Genomic DNA, 22,528 nt, shown 5'->3' with positions numbered 1-22,528 from the left:
CTTAAGCCCTAAGTCTGCTGGAGAAAGCATTCCTAGTGTAGGCATTTTTGCAAAGGAAATGGGAAATCAGAGAAGATACAGATTGTAAGAAGTGAAAGTATGAAATCAAGGTAATACCATTTTTTCAGTGGAGACAAGAACTTTGCTATGTTAAAGAAAATGATAAGGTGAAAATCAGCTGTGGAAGGCCATCAAAATATGGGCATTAATTTTCTGCATTATAAAAAGAAAAGAAAGAGGTCCTGTTGCTTTAGTGAAGCTGTGTAGATGTTTGGTGGTTTTTTTTAATTCCACCTCTGAAAGCATACTGTCAAAATCAATAATGCACATCGTCACTCCTTAGCAAGCAGGAAAATTCTGACTCAAACACATCCCAGTGCAGTAACAACTCAAATTACAAGCATGTAGACCCTGCTGCTGCTGGCATATTTTATGGGTAATCCACAAACTAAAATGCTCCTAAAAGGAGAGCAAGTGGGGTTCCTCCTGAGACCACAGCATGATCAGCATCCCTGGTTCAAAATTACGCTTAATGGAAGGGAATTAGATGTTGCTTCACAGGGATTTTCTCCCCAGTGTCAGAGCATTCACTGTCCATCTCCACATCCCTTCAGGAAACCATTTCACCAGAAGAATCAGACTCCAGAATTAAGTTATAACAATTGAGACAGGCTGTCAGGTAAGGTATTTCTGTGCTATTCCAGTCTATCTGTCTGAAATCATCAACATGAACAAGGTCTGTAAACTTCATCCAGAATAACAGTGCTCCTCTAGCATAACATGTGAGCACAGCTATACCTGCAAAAGCCCTTTCACTGTAGACCTGTTCTCCACTAATTAGCCATATTGTCACTTAGAAATAATCTGCCAAATCTAACTGCTTAGCAATGCTGGCTGCAACTCAACTCAGGCTATTCACAAGGCAGAATCAGTCTGTTATATATTTTCCTTTTGTGGCTGCTCTGTAGAGACTAACAGTCAAATCTTGCAACAGAGATTATAGCTTCAATTGTTTTGTTCTTGGAGAACAATATGTATTTCTGAAGAGGCATTACACTGATTCATCAGTCTTCAGCTGAATGATGCATGCTTTTAAATTAATTTGATATCAAGGTAAGCAAAGATCTATTAGAGCTTAAAGGAATTTTATTCTTATATATTGATTTTACTCTTTTATTTAATTTTTTTTTTCCCCAGGCACATAGGCATCTGTTTTTAGCTAGCAAGATTTTGGCTTTGGGTATCAGTTGCCATCAATGTATAGCCTACAGTAACAACTATATGATTTACCAGAAACAGTCTGAAATAATCAGTTAAGTTTTGATTTTTTTTCTGAAACATTAGGGAAGGTGACAGCTGGTCTGTTGATTTTGGAGTGCATTTTTTAGGCTTTTATTGAAATTCAGAGGACCTGACAAAAGATAGTGCTGCAAATTTGGCATATAAAAAAGACATGGAATTTAACACTGCCAAGGCAATTTTCAGTGAATTCTTATGCAGGAAGTACAATATTCATTGCACAAATGAACAAGACATGGCACAATGTCTATCCAGAAACTATCTTCCTAAGGACTAGGGTGTACCACACTCTGGGAAAACTGCATACACTAGAGCAATTTATTAAAATGTCTTCTTTCCTGGAGGAGCAATCTGATAGGTTTGGGTATTCAACCCAGTAAGACATCCCAGGATCCATGTACAAAGCTGCAGAGTTTGCTACACCAACACTAGCAGTCCCTAAATTTAGGGCAGTCCCTAAATTGTGGTGCTGAAGGAGTGCCTGGACCCACTCTCATTCTTGAAAATTGACAGCCTGGTATATAACAGTTACCCTAATGAGGTTAAGTCCTGCTGCTAAATCAGGTTTCTAAGAGTAGATGGCCTTAATTTAACTCTGGTAATGCAGTTTCTAGGCCTGAACAAAAACCATGCAGGATGGAGGCAGTGCTAGCAATCCATGTTTTTAAGACCACAAATACCAAGACATTCCAGGTGTATTAAAGGGCTGCAGCTTTTCAGTACAGTAGGAAAAGTCAGTCATTGTATTCTGCTTTGAGGGACTAAATGTGAAGACTAACAGGATCTAGTAGCACCTCTGTCTCATGTCCTGAATTTCCACACTACAGAAATCCGAACATTTTTCATGCAATTAAGAATGCCTGGATGATAGACCCACATGGGTAGTGGAGCTGGCCTGCTTAAGTCATTAAACCAGTAAATATCCCCTATTTTACCCACATGCACATTTTTCTCTTTCTAGGTGAATACACTATTATGACAGCCCATTTTCATCTGAAAAGAAAAATTGGTTATTTTGTCATCCAAACATACCTTCCTTGCATTATGACTGTGATCTTATCACAAGTATCATTTTGGCTAAACAGAGAATCTGTTCCTGCTAGGACTGTCTTTGGTGAGTATCCCACTTTATTCCAGCACATGAGAAGAATTGGTTTGGCTTCTGGAAAGTGATTTGCTGTAACAAAACCACAGTGCACTACTAACCCACACATATTAGCATATTTAGTGTGTACTCTAGCTAAGCATTTGGAACAGATTTTACTTCAAGACATTTTAGTTTATCTCTATTTCAAGATGTTTATCTGGGAAAACCATGTAGAGTTTATTTAGTGACAATTATCTCTATTTCCATCAAACAAATTAATATGATTTTGCATTTAGAAAACATACTTACTACTGAAGTTGTCATGGAAAAATCAATCAGGGTCTCTTAAATTACTTATCACTAGAAGATCACAGAAAATAAACACAGTCTTAAGTGAAGGTTGATGAAATATAAAAATTTCACTAGATGAAAAATGAGGGGAACGGGATCAGTTTATTATGCAAAATCTCATTCAGCTGTTCTTAAAAGAGACATTCTTCTTTACAAACCTACTGAAATCAGTTGACAGCTGTGATCAAAAATCAGTTCAGCTTTGACCAAAAATCAGTTCATCAAGCTGTATGGGAAGAATATAGGAACCAGCATTGCTTTGCTAGTATCCATTCTAGGTTTACGAAGCTGCTGAATTTTGTTCTATTAGAGGTATCCTACCACATATGAAAATAGTGGTATCTCTGTCATTTGCTCATCTATGAGAAGGGAGGAGCTACAGTCAAAGAAATCAGTAACAGCCAACAATTTAATACAAAAAGTCTCCATGTAAGAAAATAACTTCAGTAATTCTACTTTCTTCTGACAGTTACTGCCAAACAAGTTGCTCACTGGTTTTATACTTAACAAGGGGCACTCTATACATAGCATGCGTCAGTGTACAGGCATAAAATACCAGTAAGGGTTTTGTTTATGTAACAGCTGGGTTTGTGTTACCCCTAAAAATATGTGTGTTTAAATGCATTATAACTAGAGATAACCAGAATACCACAGAATACCACACCTGAGAACAGAGGTTTTAATTTTCTCTCGGAGAGTAAAGTCTCTTACTCTTTTGGATCGTAATATGCAAATACAGACTGACTTCATGTAGCCTGTCTGCGTATCCTGAACTGGGGCCACTCACAACTCTTAAGGGCTCATGCACGGGCTACCAAACTGATCTCTGTCTCTTTCCTTCCCTCCCTTTACAGGAGTAACAACAGTCCTCACCATGACCACCTTAAGTATCAGTGCCCGTAACTCTTTGCCAAAAGTGGCCTACGCTACTGCAATGGACTGGTTCATAGCTGTCTGCTATGCCTTTGTATTTTCTGCATTGATTGAATTTGCAACAGTCAACTATTTCACCAAGAGGAGCTGGGCATGGGATGGCAAAAAAGCCCTGGAAGCTGCTAAAATCAAGGTGCTTGTCTTACATATTTTAGATATCTAGAATAAAAAGCAGGTATTCAGTCTAGTTCAAATAACAGAATGGACACTCTTCATCTTCTTCATGGGAAAAAAATTAAATATTTAATTATCTCATGACTTACTTTCATCTTCTTACAGAGGAAATCTTGAAATGAAATATGCCTTCTCTTCACAGAAATAAACTATCAATCTCTACCATTTATATGAAGGGGACTGTTTTCAGAAAGACATAGGGCATTGAGTACGTGTCACGAGATTTCAGTGATCAAAATTCTGACAACAGCAGACTAATACTATGAAACATGTCTGCAGAGCACTCCTGACACACTCTCCCAAAGAAATAAAAAAGTTCACATTGAGCTCCATGAGTCAGAGTCCCCCCACCGTATCTCCAGTAATGAGACAAAAGAGCAGTTCTGTGACAAACTTTTGAGTTTCACACTGAAAGCAAAATTTTGCAATAGGACAGACTCTTAACAAATGGTCTCCCTCAGGCATCTTGAAATAGCCATACAAAGAAAGAGGGCAGGCTGGCAAAGTCAATGAGCCCTTCACCATGCTCCTTGCTTCAGCTGGGAAGGTGAAGAAGCCCACAGGGCAGCAACCTCTGCAGGTACAGGACTTCATTGCCCTGACAAAAGAAGCTGCTAATATACATGCCAGATGGCATTCAGTCCATTTAGCTGCTCTTAGCTTTCTCTGGCATCAGGGATAGTTTAACCTGAGTAAGGGCAATGAAATCAAGGCAGAAACAGCTGTTTGGTAGTTAGTCAGAACAGCCAACAGGCATTTGCTAGCATGATTGATTATGGTACTTAGATTTTTGCGTTAATAACTTGAAAACATATTTCCACTTTCTGTTCCTTCAGTCTAATGTTTCTGCTCTTTACACTGCAGAAAAAAGAGCGTGCATTGCTGGCAAATAAATCTACTAATACTTACAGCACTGGGAAGCTGACCCCTGCACCAAACATGCCAAAGGACTCGGCCCCATCTGTCATCTCAAACACTGCACCTGCTCCAGCAAAGTCTGCAGAAGAAAAGCCCGCTGAAAGCAAAAAGACTTACAACAGCATCAGTAAGATTGACAAAATGTCCCGGATAATTTTTCCAGTGTTGTTTGGAACTTTTAACTTAGTTTACTGGGCCACATATTTGAATAGGGAGCCTGTTATTAAAGGTGCCAATTCTGCAAAATAAACTGAAGGACTCTAAAGCCACGTGTGAGCCATACTTACAAAGTAGATGCTACCAAGGAAAATTTGAGATCCAGATGACTTTCTACATTTGGGCAATATTCTTCAGGAAGTTTTTTGCATGTTTAATAATATGTACAAATAATATTGCCTTGATTGTTTCTACATGTAACCTCAGATGTTTTGGAGATGATGATATTACTTACAGCAACAGATAATTTATAAAAGTTCAGAAGACATTGAACATGGCTTCTTTGCTGCTTAATATCTTGCATTGATAGTTTACAAATAAAGTAAGTTATATTTTTTAACTGTTCAAGTGTACTACATATCGTGATTTTTATACTTCAGATGTACAGTCATAGAAATATAGGCTTAACCTATATTTTACAGAAGAGCTCCACTATTGTCATCTGATAAGTTACTGAGTAACGCCAGTTGTAAATGTGTCAAAGTATTAAGTGTAGGGCTATGTTTGAGCACCTTTACTGGTTATAGGTATTGCTTTACTCCACAGATAAAGCTGCTCAGCCCAATATTCATTGGAACTTAATACAATGCAGTAAATCCTAATGGGGCTATGCTGATTTTTACTGCTTGAGCCTCTGTCAGTGAAGTACGACAGGGATGCTACTTGTGCAAATAAAGGTGACAGAATCTTGCCCTTAACAGAAAAGAAGGAATTTGTATGGATTTTGAATTCCAAGGAATTTTCTCAAGTGATTCTTAGTATTTATTCCAAAAAAATAGAGATATATTGCATGGAATTAATATAGAGTAGGAACATACTTGTGCAAGTAAAATTTTTAACAACAGCAGTAGACATTTTTCATTAGGGCAAAATAAATGATGCTTGGATATTTTCCTCAGAAGAAGTTTGCTTTACGTTACCAGAGATGAACAACAAAAAATTACAGTAAATCTGCAATAATTATTAGTTGTTTCCCACAGTGAAAACTAATCAGCTAACACTAGGAAGTGTGTTCAGAAAAAACAATGTGCTTCATGACAGCAAGGTGTTTCAGTGACAATATTGACAGAAAGGTCTTTGTACTGTCCATCTGAAACTTTTCTATACAATGCCTTGCTGCTGCCAACGTGTTTTGCTTTCACAATGAACAAGAATATGCAGTCTGAGTTTTCAGTTCTTTCCTCCTTGACATCCTTTCCTTGTTCCAGAAGCTTTTGTAATTTAATCTTAATGTTTAAATAAAAAATGCATTCAATATTTGATTGTAAAATGTTATTCGTATACTGGTTATCTTTTTAGAGAAATCAAAAAACCACAAGAACTGGAAGAACTAATTGGAAAGCACACATGCACATACTTGGTCACAGATATGCGCATGTCACATCCTCACTGTTGGCCAGAAAGGTGCATACTGAGTGAAGACAGGAACTGAGATGTTCCAGAATTAGGTGCTGTCTTGCTATGGAAGATCATCCCCATTTTTTATTTGGCACAGAGAAGATAGTTCATGCTTCGCTTTGAGGTGAGGGTCTGGTCCAGGACTGGGGAACTGACTAGGTTTCCTGTATGTCTTTTCTTCATTCCTTTCATTCTTAAACATTGATGAGAAATAAATCTCACACATCTATTCCTTTATGCAACTTTTTGTTTGATGATGTGGAATTAGAAGTCTGCAAATTCTCAGTGGCCACAGAGAAACCATGGGACTAGAAGCTTGTAAAGAAGAACAAGGAAGGTGCATCCCATCTATTAGTGCTAGCCTGAGCCAAGGTGATGGTTTGGATCTGTTTTCACGTAGGCTTCCCATATGGCTTTGATTAGCCACATACCACCCTGCTCATTTCTTTGTTTTCAAAAAAGTGATAGATAATGGTATCTGAAACAATTAATCTGGTCCTTTGGGTACCGAAATGAGTGAAAGATTGCAGAGCCTCTAGGGAGGCAAAACTTTATAACGTCCCATGGCTATTTCTTTTCTTGCATACAGGTTATTCCCACAAAAATGGTTGAAGCCAACAAAATGTCCTTTTTTTCCTGGTGAAGAGCATGTAACTTTGCGAAGTCCGACAGTAATGTACACATACACATTGTACCGAATGTCCCCAGCGATACTCTCACTAAGTACATCTGAAACAGCTAAAACCACCTGGCAGCTGGTGGATGAGAGCAGATCTTTCTGCATGTGTGAGACAGACCCTCTCAGTCTGCCTCCTTCTATTGCCATAGATATGTACAATAAAAGCCACATTAAGCTCCTAGAGGCTGAATATCCGGTCAAGGAGAGGTGAGCCTATCTTGCTGTTAAGGCCAGCAAATACAAGTATTCCTGGTGGGATGAGCACACATAGAAAACTTTTCTTCTAAACACTTCATATGAGTGTACATTCCTCCTGTGGAAAGGCAAAGTGGCCATGAAATGAACAGTATGGTGGGGTCGTCTTAATTACTGAGAGAGACTGCCTGCACCACACAGATGTGTGTTTGCTGACTCCCCTGGAGTCTTGTGGATGATGACGGTAAGGCCTGCCATTGACACCTGTGACAGATTATTGTGTGCCAAGTAACACACGTGGGCAAGGATTCTTGCTAGGAATCAATCTACCAACAACTTTCTATTTCTAGTTTTACTAAAATAACAGATGTGATGTAACTCTGGTAACATCAGTGACATAGCCTACTGCACCAAATTAACTTTCTCAACCAGGTGTCTGAGGATGATGGGTGAGCTGGTGAGGATGTATCAGCAGATAATCCTCTTGGTGATTTGCTCTTTTTTTTAACCCCATATGTACACATGCTACCATGTTGTTGGCAGGTATGTATCTGTACCTGTAAGGTCAATTCTCCTCAACTATTTATATACCATACAGGTAGCACAGGTTCAAGCTTTTTTATCACACATTATGATATATATAGTATTTGCAATTGCACATATGGATTCTTGACACCACTTCTCCTTAGATACCAAACATTTACGTTACATGAAAAGCATGGTGGATTTAGGTTTGGGGTTTAGTTTGTTGGTTGGTTGGGTTTGTTCTCTATGGGAAGATTAGGTAGCTGAAACAATTATTGACCAATGACATTCCAAAGATTAAGGAGCTAATTGTATAATGACTAACTGAAACCAGGTTCTGTGAGTTCTAGCTCAATCTAGAGCATGCATTCTTTGCATAATTATCTAAAATCTCTAAATAGACAGAAACTGTATGAGGATCCTGAGATCTTATTGCTAGAAGCTAAAGGAGTACTTGGGAAGAATATCATACATATGTGTCTTTTCACTCTTATTCTTCAAAAATAAAGGTCTGCTTCTGGCCACTTTGACAGGACGGATACTGCACTAACCAGACCATTGTGCTGACTCCATACAGCTATTTAGCAAATGTTTTTCAAGAGAAGACTGGAATACATAAATGCCTAATCAGACCCTAGACCACAAAATACTTGTGAAAGTGGCATTAAAGTGCTTCTGGGACAATATGGAAGCTGTTGAAAACTATGAATGGTATGCAAACATCCAGAGGACACCCGGCATTGTAGAAGGATGTCTGAATACACGTGAATACCAAAACATGAAAGATAATCACAAGAAATTGCTCTTCACTTTCCTCTGATTTCCACAAAAAAGCCTCCAGTATGAAGTTTTTCACTACAAGAACAAGAAACTCAGAGGTATTTTTCCAGCATCTTCTCCAGAGCCTTCCTGTCTGCCCCAGAAGGTTTTCTATGTTTTGTTTTATTTGTTTACATCCAAGTCTTATACTGAATGGCTCAGCTTTATTTTCCTGTTCTCTATTGCAGGGCTCACTGTCAGGACCTCTAAATATGACCTGTTTTACTTACATGGAATGTTTCCTTACCTTCACTGAATTTGGAACTACTTGCAAACAATGGAGATGAGTGGTTGCAGGATCAGGCCTTTTGCTTTATTTCAGTAAACTATCAGAGTTCTCTTCTATACATAAATCACTTCCAATTATGTTGACTATCTTTTTTGTGTTTGAAAGTAAAGGCAAAAAATAATGATTAGTGCTCATTCTGTTATTGTGCATTTGCTAAAATAGGTTGAAGTTTCCTGAAGAAAACATCTATAATTCTCAGAGTGTCCCACTCACTCCTAACCCTTGTTGAGAACTGAAATGATAGAAGAAGCAGCAGTGTACATGCAGTATATGCTCTTGCCTGAACAGCAGGTGTTGTCCCAAAGTTTTTGAGATGCTTTGATAAGCCAATCAATTCCATTCTGGAGTATTTAAATGCCACTGTCTCGCAATACACATCACCTAACACTTTAATTCTCTCCACAGTCAGTGGAACTGTTTGTGTGGGAGACCGTTACTCACTGATGGTATCTGAACTGTGGGAGATGGGAGCATTTCCCAGATCCTGGCTCAAAGTAAATACCTTGGCTTTGTCCTGCTCCAGCTTGGGGCAGTATCTGTATGAGTACCAATCTCCACTGGTTTTCCTTGGAAGAAGCTTGGGCATTCAGGAGAGCAGTAAGCTGTGTCACTGTCCCCAGGATGTGTGAGCAGGGACCCTGCAGGGCATTACTTCACAGCTTAGTCACAGCCAAAAAGTAATAAATAGGAATTGCTTGTCATAAGGGTTTTTCCTGCATGCTTTCATGAATAAGAGTGGAAAAGTGAATTATAACAATTCAGCACTGGAAAGCATGTGCAATTCTATTGCCAAATTTCCTCACTTGCACCCACTAAGAATGAAAGAACAAGTCAAACACAATGGAAAAACGCTTTTATTTCTGATATTTGAGTTGGGCCAGCTTACTCCAAGGATGATTTTAGGTAACAATGTATTTTCTAAAGCTCAGACCTCTTCTGTTACCTTGAATTGTGTTCTGCTTTTTTTCTAAACAGAAAATGTCCTCTGTGGAATAACTGGACATATTTGTTCAAAACCAAAAAAGAAATTATTTTATGAAATAATATTCTCTTTCAAAAATTCTTGCTCAGCATATAAACTGTCAAGTTTATGCAGACAAATGAAGGTAGCACTTGCACAGCTATTTGTTTTTTAAAATCTGGAGATAATGTTCTTTATAATAAGGATATATTTCCCCCAGCACCCTTGCTCCTTGGATTGGAAGTGTTCAGAGGAACCAGAATTATTCTAAAGAGGTGTCTGATTGAATTCCTTTAATTCTTTCTGGCTTTTTATAAGTTTTTATGTCACTATAAACAGTTAAATATGGCCACCATATGGTGGCAGTCTCAGATGACATCCTCACCTTGCCGATTTTGTGTCTTCTGCTATTTTGTGCAATTTTGAGAAAGACAGAAAGAATGGAAATTGGATTTTATGAAGCCCAAAGGACTTCTGAAGAATCTTCCTAAGATTACCACTAATTTAGACTCAAGTGTAAGTGTCCCATTCTGTATTGCATTATTTGCCTTTTCATTGCCATCCTCAGAAGCAATTATCACTCTCACAGTCACCATGTCTTAAAAATTGCTGTTTAATTGGCCCTGGCTTTTCACAAAGTGAAAAGGAAATTAAGAATGTTGATTGAAGATATCAGCTCATTTTCATTGGAAGAATTAGGAGAGTTTTTGAGAAATACAAATAGATTGCAATGCACTGGACCGACAATGACAGGCTGCATTTGTAGGTGGGAAAAAATGATGTACTACACATAGGACAATACTGTGTAATTTCTCACATATATAACAAACACTGGAACCAGCCATCCACAGCAATCTTGGCCTCAGTGGATCCAAGCTCAGTTCTTCAGTCAGTGCAGACTAGTGTTGCTGACATCCTCAGAACAGCTGCCCAGGGGTTGCCTGGCCCCAGAGGACCAGGCATGTCTGCCCTCCATGCCTGTGCTTCTGCCAGAAAGCATACATGAGGCTGCTAAAAAGCTGCATCACAGCATTGTTTGGAAGGATTCTTCATATCCTTTCTGTGGGCCAAAGAGAGCAGTGAGCCCTGTGCTGAAGGACAGAGCTGATGGTGCATAGAACATGTCTGAATCTCTGAAGCTCAACTTCCTACCTTGAAGTCAATTTAGTTATTTCTACAAAACAGAGTGTTTCCAGCAGGTGCAACATTTCAGACAGAATAAATTTGCTTTAATAAATCTCTAATAACCCTTCAGCTGGAAGACTTCAGGAGCTATAAGAGACAGGATGCTCTTTGTCTTGGAGCAACCCCAGTTCCCTCCTGTGCTGTAGATGGCAGCCTCCATCACTGGAATGCCATGAAAGCCACCAGTGAGGGCTCTCCAACATTTAATCACACAAAAGTTCAGGAACCTGTTCAAATGCAAGAAAAGAGGCAAGCAGTTCCACCCCCCTCCTCCACCTCCCGCTCCCCCCACCCCTTATGCTAACTCTGCCCAACTGCTTTCAGAGGCTCTTACTTCCTACCCCCAGCACAAGAAATACTATAACTGTATCCCTTTGGTATCCCTCAGGTTGAATAGTCTTCCTCTGTCAAAATTAAACAACAGGTAAGTTAAAATGTGGATCTGTTTTATTGTACTAGAGAATATAAACATTTCAGTATCATCACAGGGTACGATGTTTTTGTTAAAACATGTCTGGATAATCATGATCCTTACCTGCATACACAATTTGAAAAGACTCAGCAAAGGCAGAGAGTCTTTTTAAAACCCCATGTGAGTATGAAAAGTAGAAATAAGCGAGGGATGAGGTATAATGAAGAGTGGTACAGAAGTAATTATTTGGCATTAACACATAGCTCACCGAGGAAAACAGCAAGAAAATCTTAAGCTTATCGTTTTTTCTTTTTCATTACAGCCCGAAGAGATGGCGTCAGTAATTAATGAACTATAAATCTCCACTCGAGCCTCGGGGCTTGCTATCGCAATGCATGAGAAGAGGCGGATAGTCAGTCTAACACGGTGAGGGTTTTTTCCGGAAGACTGGGTGACTTGATGACCACATACACCACTGGTAAGGACACACAGTCACCGAACAGGGGCATCGGCTGGCTGGAGGTGTGCCAGGGGTCGACCCAATCCCGCCCCGCCGTCTTTCCCGCAGCCGCCGCCAGAGGCCCCCGACGCCGCGGCAGGAGACGGCGAGGGCGGGAAGGGGCCGGCGGGCGGAGGGAAGAGGCGGAGCGGCGCTGCGTGGAAGCGCTGTAGCGGGGAAGCCACGCCGGCCGAGATGTGAGGAAGGCGGGGGTTGTGGCGGCGCGGGGTGGTTTGCCGCGCGGCTGCCTGGCTTGGGGAAGCGGCGCTGGACTCAGGCTGCTTACCACTCTTTGCAAATCGTCGCCCGGTGTGCTCGGCATATTTCTGCCACGGTATCATCCGGCCTACTTGTGGCGCCCACCCGGGCAGTAGCAGAGGCGGCCCTTGCTGCCGCCCGGCCGCTTCTGTCCCAAAGCCCTGTCGGCAGAGCACTCCTGGCCGGGATAGTGGCGGCCGCCGCGGCAGCATCTCCATTGCAGGGCGCCGGGGACGCTTTTATTTATTTGACTTGGATGTGCCTGTGTGTGAATACATGCATTTTCATAAACGTGGCCAGCGCGGGGCTAGCCGGCGTTGGCGAAACCTTTCTCTGTACGCAGAGCGCTACCCGTCCTTGCTTTCCAAAAGCGCTGGCACTGCGAAAGCAGACTGGGACCTGGGAGTCCCAAGTGATGTTTCCATAAGCACTACCCGTCAGGAAACCTTTGGTTGCCTCAGAACGGTCGGAGCTGCATCGGACTGCCGCGCGGCAGTGCCTCGCACCTGAGAGGCGGCGGCTGCCCCCTCTCGCCCCGTCTCGCCTCTCGCAAAACCCCCAGCACTGGCGATTCTGCAGACTTCAGCGGATCGGCGTGCTGCTCAACAGGCCAGCGCCTAAAGAAAGGCGCTCTTTCACATAGCTACTTCTGGCACAATCCAGGCAATCCTCGGGCCCTTTCCCTTCCCCTTTCCTTCAGTCTGGAGTCCACCTGCACTTCTCTGCTGTCAATGAAAAAGAGCACAGGTCTTGTAACAAGTGATTATTAGCAATTCACAGTAATTGCAATTAGCCAAAGTCAACACAAGAAAATTATAATCCAGTAGAAAAACATTTAGGTTGAAAAAAACCCCAAAACCTAAAGTGCAAGACTGGTAATTGCCTGGCTTGCAGCAGATGTTCCCTAAGCTGTGTCATTACTTCAACAAATAACTTCAGGAACAACTCTCTCCAGCCACCTCTGCTAGGCATCATGTAGGAGTTATTCTAAAAGCAAGACTGCATCTTCCAGCAGATTTTTAAATATATATATATATAATAGTTTAAAATGGCCTCTTCAGAACTTGGAAATTACATTTAAGAGGAGAAGAAAAGACTTATGCTTCGAGATTTTTGATCGCAGTAAAGTAGTTGCTCATTGTACCTCCAGCAGAGCTTTTTTATTTCCAGATTACCATCATGTAAGTAAAATTTCGTCATTCCCATTCTGAAAGCAAAGGGGACTATTATTATGCTGATGCTTGGTGCAAAGCTCCACACACCTGGAGAGAGTCACTAAAAATCATATCTATGCTGTTCTTAGCAGAATAGAAAGACAAATAATGTCCAAATCTAAACTATTTTTGCCCTGAATACAGTTGGCTGCCATCATATTTCTGAGTTCTTACAGCATAAAATCCTCATTTATTGTAAAGTTACCTGTATACACATAAATCCACATAGCATTGTCTACCGCATGTGTACACATTTTACAGCTGTATCTTACGCATAATTATGTGTATTTATGCCTTCATATAGTGCATGCAAACTTCTACATACATCCGGCTAGATACGGAGGCATATACAAACACGCTGTATTGTGTATGTTTGTTTCTGTTTGTTTTGGACTGTACCGTTAAGTCCCGCTCTGTACCCGCACTGATTACATGGATCTGTGCCTGAGTGTACATCGGGATGTCCGTGGTTCCGACCACTCCGAGACCAAAGGCAGAGCGGATCCCGCTCTCTCCATCTGAAGGGAGCACCTCCAGCGTTCTGGAGGGCCCATTTGGCAAGTAAGTGTGGCATTCGGGGGTGGAGGCACCCTTCAAAACAACAGGGGAACGCCGCCACCGGGCGCCGCAGCCCCCTCGGAGCCGCTCCCTCGGGGGCACCGGGCGGGTGACAGCGGGGAGACATCCTCGCTGCGGGCTGACTGCAGCTGGAGAGTTTCTGCTCCCCCTTCTCCCGTGCGTGTGCGCCCGCGGGGGCGGAGGCAGGGTGCACTTCCCGGCTCTCCGCCTTGCCAGCGAGGCGGATACCTGTTGGCAGGGAGCGGGGACGAGGAGCTCCCCGATGCGGGGCGTTCCCCGGCAGCGGGCCAGGCGCTCCGCGGGGCGTGGGGGGCGAGGTGTGCCCTTTCCCCCCCCGCCCCAGCACGCCCTCCGCCCGGCTCAGCCCACCCCTCCCCGCGGCTCCCGCGGCCCGACGGGGCCCCGGCTCCGCCGCGCTGTGCACATCCCGGGGGGCACGGCCAGCGCCATCCGGGGGAGCAGGAGAGGCCGCGCCGCTGCTCCCGGCAACTGATTGCCAGGAAGGGGGAAACGCCACGGCTCTGCCCTCTGAATATCTGTCACCCCGTGCAGCCTGATTTATACCTGGCCCAAGCAGCCTCTCCGCTGGGGGTTTCCCCCTCGTCCCACTTATTCCCTCCCCCCCCCCCTTTCGTCTCCCTCCTCCCTTCCTGGAGCGGCGTGAAAGCGGGTATTTTCTTCAGGGTATAAAGCTGAGAATACAGTGGAAGAGAGGCTAAGAGCTTCACCTCATTGCCTCATTCTCCCTTTCATGTGAGCATCCTGCATCATTTCCTTCGTCCTGCCGTACCTTTCACCTGGCCAGCGCTGCCCAGATCATGTCCGCTAAGCTCCTGCCGGTTTTCTTCCTTCTCTCAGTGTTTCACGCCTGGTAAGTCCGCACTCCTCTCGCCTGCCCCCATTCCCTCTCCTCTCCCCTCGCATCGGGGCTTGAAGGCTCGAGTCCCGCTCGTCGGAGTTTGCAAAATGCTCGACGCCCGGGAAGGACAGTGGACTCTTGCCCACCTCCCCCGCGCTGGGGCTTTATTCCCAATCGTGGCTTTCCCCGCTTCCTCACCAGAACCCGCCTGGCTCCCCGGACTGCTGGGACCCCTCTGCCAGCGCGGCAGCGGCCTATGTCCCTCTCGGTCCCACTTGAAGCCAGAGGTCTCCCACCACGCTCCGTTCCGAGCCGACCCGGCAAAAAGTTTTCCCGCTCCGCGGCTGCCAGGGCCAGGCTCCCGGCGGGACGGTGGCTGACGCAGCCCGGGCTCCCTTCACGGCACTGGGCTGCCGGCAGCTCCGGTTTCCCTCTCCGTCCCATTGCCGGGAGCACCGCGGACGGAGCCGGCATGAGAAGAGGGCAGCCGCGGCAGCGCGAGCCTAGAGAGCGGCACCAGCTGGGGTGCCAGGAGGAGCCTTGGTACCTGAGCAGTCTGGCGCGGAGCGTCCTGTTACCCGCCACGCCCTCGGCCTGGCGGGTGTTAACCGCCATGGAGGGGTCCAGGACAGGTGCGTGTGCCTGGCCGGGGAACCCCTGGTCCGTCCTTAGCGGCATGAAGGGTCTTCCCGGCGGGGCTCCGGCAACAGCTGGCGCAGAGGGGCTAAAAGGTAACTGTCGCTAGCTGCAGCCGTGGTCTTTCGGACTGGTCTCATCTTTGGTCGCAGTGGCTGTCCAGGGTATTAGGAAGAGCCTCCACTGCATAACCAAAGCAAAGGAGTCAGATCAGCGTCATCCCTTTGCAGGATCTGCCACATCCACTAGGCTATAGACATGCTCGGAGGCTTTTCCCTTCTTTCCCTTTCCCCTCTCCCTCTCCCTCTCCCTCTCCCTCTCCCTCTCCCTCTCCCTCTCCCTCTCCCTCTCCCTCTCCCTCTCCCTCTCCCTCTCCCTCTCCCTCTCCCTCTCCCTCTCCCTCTCCCTCTCCCTCTCCCTCTCCCTCTCCCTCTCCCTCTCCCTCTCCCTCTCCCTCTCCCTCTCCCTCTCCCTCTCCCTCTCCCTCTCCCTCTCCCTCTCCCTCTCCTTTTGCCTTTCCCTTTTTTCCTTCTTGGCAGCCTGCCCCATACCCAAGTGGCCGCTCTCTCCCAAATCCCTACAGGCTTCTTCATGCCAATGCCTAGAGCAAGTCCCAGACGCACATGCTGCCGGAAATAAACCCTTTCCCCACAGTTTATGCACTGCCTCTTCTGTTTCCTCACATAATTAAAACTCATGGCCCCCAAGGAATTTGGAAAAGGTGTGCAACCTTTCCTCCTTCCCAGTTTGAGAATGGCCTGCCATCATCCTGCACTTGTTTCTGTGGATACAGAAAATGACAGTTGCCAGTAAGGCTGTAGGTGAACACACAACCTCTGGTGCCTTCAAGAAGCTTAACTGTGTAGAAACAATCAAGGGAAATTAAATAAGAAATTCTTTAAACTTGTTTTGTTTTCTTCCTTAAAAATATGTCTAGTATGTTATTCTGATTCACTGTGAAACCTCTTTCACCCTCAATCTTGATCTAGAAGGTAGATTGGAATTTACATAGTTTGGAATTACTTTCTAGGAAACGAGCTGCTGAGTGATGGGCTTTAAAGGGTCTGTCAATGCTTAGACTCTTGTTCTAAATAAGTGGCTCCTTGAAATGGGAATCAAGATCGTAGCTGAATGCAGTTCTCATTTCCACATGCTGTTTGAATACCTCCAATAAAGTTGTGGTGGGTGTGGCAGAAAAAAGATGTGATTTGTGCTCTTTTCTTGTCAGCAATTCAGCACCACTGCAGTGTTTCAGCTCTGAAATATCAAACCATATATGTTTGGAGATGCTGCCTCCTTTGAGAGTGGTTCAGTAACTGCAATATGAAAACAGGACTTGTTACGATCTGAGGGAGAAAAACAACCCCCTGTAAGACCAACAAACCAGCAAAACCCCAACAAAACCAAAACCAATAAAACCCCCCAAAATCTTCTTGGGGTTTTAAAATGTTCATTAGGTGAATCATACAAAAAAGATCAGCTCTTTAAAAAATGCAGCTCACTAACAGAGGAGAAATAGGTTGTCTGTTGAAAATTCCCCTTAAGTTTTTCTCTACTTCTGTAACTTGGCTATATGAGCTCTCTTTGTAGAAAATTCTCCAGAGCTAGGTTTGAAAATTATTTTGATATTGAAATTATACCCAGAGCACTTGCAATTTGTGAGGTCATGTTAAGCGATTCATGGATAATCCTTAAGGGCATACTAGCTATAAAGCAGTTTAAATGAAAAGTTCATTAAATGCTTGAATGGTGGTCTATAAGCAATTTTGAAGGCTGATGATGCTCTGTAATTAAATTTTTAAACAACTTGATTTTTTTCTGTTACTGTAGAATGTCTATCAAATCTTCTGGACACCTGAGCTATTACTGGTGCCATTGTGGAGAGGAGAGGGAGAGAGGAAAAGGAGGTTGCACTGATGTGTGTAGTATATCTCATGAATAAGCAAAGCTGCTGCGTCTGATCCTCTGTTGCTTTGCACCTTGCGTATTTATTGATATTTGTGTAAAAAAGTTGTGAAATGATACTGTATCACTAGGGTGATTGCAGGTTGACGCAACAATCTGAATACTTCTGTAGCTTCCACCACTGAGGTTATCATTTCTGATGACTTCATCTCAGTTTAACTGTCAGATTTTCTCCAGTGAGAGACATCAAACAGATTTGGTTTCTAAGATACCAAAAGATACATCTTCAAATCAACAAATTACCGTTTGTGCACATAAAACTGCACAAATGAAACTGATCTTGTGTGAAAATAGCTCTAGCTGTGATTTCTGGGTGAACTATCATTTCACCACGTTTGTATTAGCATACTTCTAGAAGAAAAAAAATTCATCTCTGAAGGAGAGAAGTTCCAGCTCTTAGTGTATTACTGTCTTGAAAAAAGTGTCATTAAAACTGCAGGGAAATTCAGATTAATTTATGCAATGTGTTTGTGTCCTTGTGATAATTCATCTTAAATTCAAGGAGCAAGCTCTTAATTCTAAGCCTTGTAACACATTAAACTGAAATTCAGGCACTGAGAATATAATAATTTATTAATAGGATAAAATGATCAGGAAGTATTAAAACATCTGAATTTTTAATATTCTTATTAGCCTTTGTACAAGAGATGAATCAGTTGTCTTGATGTATTAATAAAGTAATACTTCAGATGTTCAGTCTTTGTAAGAGTGTATTGTAAACTAACTAGTTGGGATAAGTTGGTTAAAATACAGGATATAAAATGCTGCTCTGATAATTGTATTAACTTCCAGAGTATAATTCTTTGAGAGCCTGGCATAAGATAAATTCTAAAAAAGTCTCAGTCATAACTGTCAATAAGAACACCCTGTTGCAGAAGCAGGGTAGATGCGAAGATAAGTGAGATATCTAAAACTTCTTCAGATCAGTATGAGGATTTACCCAAAGTGTAAATTCATGTTTTACTTACGTAAAATAACATCTATTTGTTTGATTTCTTATTGCAGTTCTAGAAAGGTTGAAGAAGATGAATATGAAGATGGAACATCTAACCAAAAATGGGTTTTAGCTCCAAAAACACAAGACACAGATGTGACTCTCATACTAAACAAGCTGTTGAGAGAGTATGACAAAAAGCTACGTCCAGATATTGGAAGTAAGTACTCCTTTCTGCACGAGTGAGGAGAAGCATCTATAAGTGCAAAAAAGACATTCTGTTTTATTTTGGTTAGTATGCATTGTCAAAGTGGAGACTAAGTTTTGTTTGTTTGTTTATTTTTTCTGAAAGTCTTTTCCAAGTCAATATTTAAAGAATGCTAATTCTCATGGTAAGATGTGGTGGCAGCCTAGGGTGCTAAATTCTGGTTTGCTTGCACAGAGTTTGTGTAGAAATATGGAATGGCTAGCTCTGAAGTAGTAGGAACATACTTATCCCTTTTGTCATCCAATCCATGCATATGAAAAACTTACACTCTGAGAAGGGATCAAACCTCCAGCATACTAAAACCAAAAAGTATGACAGGACAAAGGAAGAATGTGCATCTGCTCCCTTCAAAATGTGATCATGGAAGTTGATGGTCCTTCATGCTGAGAAGATGACAACTAGGATTTGCCGATGCATACGGCAACTCTAGAGGTTTTCCTCAGACCAACAGATATCTCTAATAGAAATCTGATAGAATGGAAGAATCTTGTGGGTTGTACTACTACAGATAGGTATAAAATTTAAGAGAGGAATCATTAGATACCTGCATATAATATTTTTGAGTATTTTCCTCTTTAAAAAAATTAGTTTGTATAATGAGATTGTGTGTTTCAAACCAGTATTTTTTTGCCTTTTATGGTTATGCCCCATTTGCCTTGTTTGCATAGATCAGAATGGCTACAGCACAACTGCTGCTGAGCTTGCTAACAGCAAGTTTCTAACAGAAACCAGACAATTTGTCATTGACATGTACTGCACCTTGTGTATCACCTTGCATATACTTTAAAATGGACTGGAAAAGTGGAGTGCTCAAAATAACCATCTGACATCATTAACTTTTCCTAAATTTTGCAGAGATTAGAGGGAGAATTGCTACCACTGATTATAAGTGAAACTACTGTTTGCCAATGGCCCATGTATTGATATACTTTCTATGCAATCCCTTTGAGTCATCTGAGAGGGAAGTAAGAGTCAGCTCTGTGTAGCTATGAGACACATAGCTACACAGTAATGCAACAGTTCCAGAAAAAAACCCATGCTATGGTATTAAAGTGTTTTATTTGTTGGTTGTTTGTTTTTCTCTCATAGATGTTCCTTTGGTTTTTCATAGTATTTACAAAGCTCATATTTGATAGAGGTGTCTGCTTTATCTCTTTCTTTACTTAGTTTGTCATACTGGATTTAGCTGATCTCTCATGTTTGATGGAGGAGTGCTTTAATGTGGTTCCCCACCCATATCGACATCTGGAGGGAATTCTTGGACAAATTTTTTATTTTATTTTGTACAGAGTGTCCTCAGACCACTAACTTCAGGCAGAGTAAATTATGCTATGCCTATGTGGGGCAAAATAATCATTCAATGTCACCATGTCAGTTGCTATAAAATCAGTAGAGGTCAGGCATATCTTACAGCAGTGGAAAAAAACATTGTTACCAAAATAATTCCTTTTGTCTCTCCACAAACTTTCATAAATCCTGGTTTAGAGAAAGGAGTTAAATTACATAGCTACTCGTATGTCCTACCAAACAGAGATTTTATAATTTTCAACTACATCTATCTATTTCTATCAACTATTTCAGTCCTAGGTCATCTTTCTCTTTGATAGGAATCTGGCTATTTCTGAAAAATTAAGCTGAGTGTTGCTCAGACGCTGAAGAAGTTAGCTCACCTCTGCTTCCTTCCCCTGGTCCCTCTTCCCTCCTCTTTTACCTTAGATGCAGATAGATAACATTGCCCTTTTGAAACTGAGGAGCTGCTGCATTTGTCAAGGAGAATACAAGGGGAATGTTAGAGAATCAAGCATTATAGCTAACTGCCCTGAGTTGCTGGCTGGCACCTCACACAAAAGCACATCTTCCTTTCCATCTGTGAGAAGATTATTCTCCAAACCAGATTGTGGGCGTGTTTTGAAATGGAGCTGTGTTGCTGCCCTGAAGGTCTAGTATTAATCCATTTGTATTAATATGACTCAATTAATGGATAATACATATCAATTGAAACACTAGGAAATGTAGTAGTGGACCAGGTAACATAGAGCATACAATAAGAAAATGTACATTGTGGTGTTTACAGAAAGTGTGGAATGAACTACTGGAAGAAGAGGGATGTAATTCTCAGAATTAAGCAGAAGTGCAATTAAGGAAAGATGCTGAGGGTTAAATCCAGGACTAACATGTAGTCACCTACTCATCAGGGCATTTACATTTGTGCAGTACTGCCTCTATAGCAAATAGGCTGTCCCACAGGACAGCGGACACTCACCATTTCATGCTGCATTGCTCCTCACTCAGTTTCCCAATACTCCGTTGTAAAGCCAGTATTTCTAGCAGTGGATAACTTTGGCAGTGGTTGTGAGGAAATGGTCTTCTGTCAGAATAGCCTAGGAAAATATTGACTTCTTTGCACTTTCCAAAAGTTAAAATTACAATTTTTAGATCACTTCAGAACACACTTTTGCAAACCAAAGACCCCGGGGAAAAGGAGAAGGCTGTGGCAAATAGAAGGTCGTGAAGTGCATGCTGGCCCAGGCAGTCACATTTCTATGATCTTTCATCCTTTCCAGAACAGCTGGTGTTTGGTTAACTCAGGTATGTCCAGGTACTGCCTGGCACTTTGCAGGCATATTCTCAGTGCCCACTTGCTAAACTGTGGGCAATGAGTTCTTGAATAGTCATGTCACCTCCAGATCAGGAGTATAGCCATCAGTGAATGACCTCCTATGACCAGACACTCAGCCACTGTCCTTCCTTCCCGCTCAGCCCAGCTAAACCACAACAAGCATGTAGGTTAATGCTGCAAGACTGGGACTTGCTCTTTCCTTTCTCTTTTTTTTTTCTCACACTGGCCTATGCTTGGCCTAGGCTTTCATGTAAATTATTATTGATCTGATCACATGTTCAATCTATATGCAGCAGTGCAGGGATAACCTGCAGGATTCCCATCTGGAGTTTCGAAAGAGTGGATCAAACAACCTCAGTATTGGGCAAAATAGTTACTGTGAAGGCTATAAGCAGTGTGACACCTTAACCGCACCTGTCTAGATAAAGGGGCCTTTGGTCTTTGTAAACAAAGCAGTGTTTTACCAGCAGAGAAACGTTTGACTGCATCCCCTGGGCCAAACACACTTGGCAGAGTTCTGGTATACATAATTATCACAGCTTGTGAGAGTTTTCATTTTAATGGTGGCATCTGGCAGTTTTCCATTATACCACAGAATGTACACAGCTTTTGGGATTAAAAAAAAAAAGAAAAAGAAAAAGGAAAAGGAAAAGTAAACACTTCACACTGAACAGCTTATACAGCTTTTCCATGGACTTTTTGCCAGGTACAATTATAGCGAATCCTAGGTCTGTTGCATAGTATAAAAGGCACAACTCCCAGATAATAAATAAACCCATTTTTAATGATTAAGGTCTTAAAATCTCTTCCATAGGCAGGTACTCTGGGGTTTGTTTCAAAATCCTTTGAAGTAAAGATTCATTCAATAGATACGCAACATTTTCTACATGCAGTTATACTTACTACCTTGCAAGAGTGTTTTTTTCAACCCCCATTTCACACTGGCTTAAGTCTTGACAATTAGTAGGTCTAAGTTCTGACCTGAAAATTTTACTTCCTTCTTGATAATAAACACAGGAGAATCAGTTCTTTCTGACATGCTTCCCATAGTGGCTTGGCATAATCTAACAGTTAAAGGTTCTCTCTGTAACTAATTTAGGCAGTTTCTCAGCATGTGCAAGATCTGTTGGGTGAATGAGCACAACTTTGTTGCTTTTTAAAGGAGATGTGCATTTGCAAGCACAATCCTGGTGAAAACCTTGAGTTCTGAACCTGTATCACAATCTTTCTGCTGTTTGACCTGCAGGCCACACAG

At 42.3% G+C, this 22,528-nt stretch overlaps 2 protein-coding genes across 2 annotated transcripts in view; both read left to right on the top strand.

The window, feature by feature from the left end:
• The window catches only part of GABRA5 (gamma-aminobutyric acid type A receptor subunit alpha5), a 57,469-nt gene extending 51,840 nt beyond the window's left edge, over window positions 1–5,629 (top strand). The window contains exons 8-10 of the mRNA XM_009900156.2: window positions 2,261–2,413; window positions 3,592–3,803; window positions 4,709–5,629. Coding sequence (XP_009898458.1) covers window positions 2,261–2,413; window positions 3,592–3,803; window positions 4,709–5,011 — 668 coding nt within the window. The 3' untranslated portion in view covers window positions 5,012–5,629. The remainder of the gene's footprint in view (window positions 1–2,260; window positions 2,414–3,591; window positions 3,804–4,708) is intronic.
• Window positions 5,630–14,640: 9,011 nt separating this feature from the next.
• Window positions 14,641–22,528, top strand: part of GABRG3 (gamma-aminobutyric acid type A receptor subunit gamma3) — a 425,205-nt gene continuing 417,317 nt past the window's right edge. The window contains exons 1-2 of the mRNA XM_054164712.1: window positions 14,641–14,862; window positions 18,457–18,605. Coding sequence (XP_054020687.1) covers window positions 14,810–14,862; window positions 18,457–18,605 — 202 coding nt within the window. The 5' untranslated portion in view covers window positions 14,641–14,809. The remainder of the gene's footprint in view (window positions 14,863–18,456; window positions 18,606–22,528) is intronic.

The sequence above is a fragment of the Dryobates pubescens genome, chromosome 10, assembly GCF_014839835.1.
Source record: "Dryobates pubescens isolate bDryPub1 chromosome 10, bDryPub1.pri, whole genome shotgun sequence".
NCBI classification, from domain to species: Eukaryota; Metazoa; Chordata; class Aves; order Piciformes; family Picidae; genus Dryobates; species Dryobates pubescens.
This window is presented reverse-complemented; position numbering and strand designations above follow the sequence as displayed.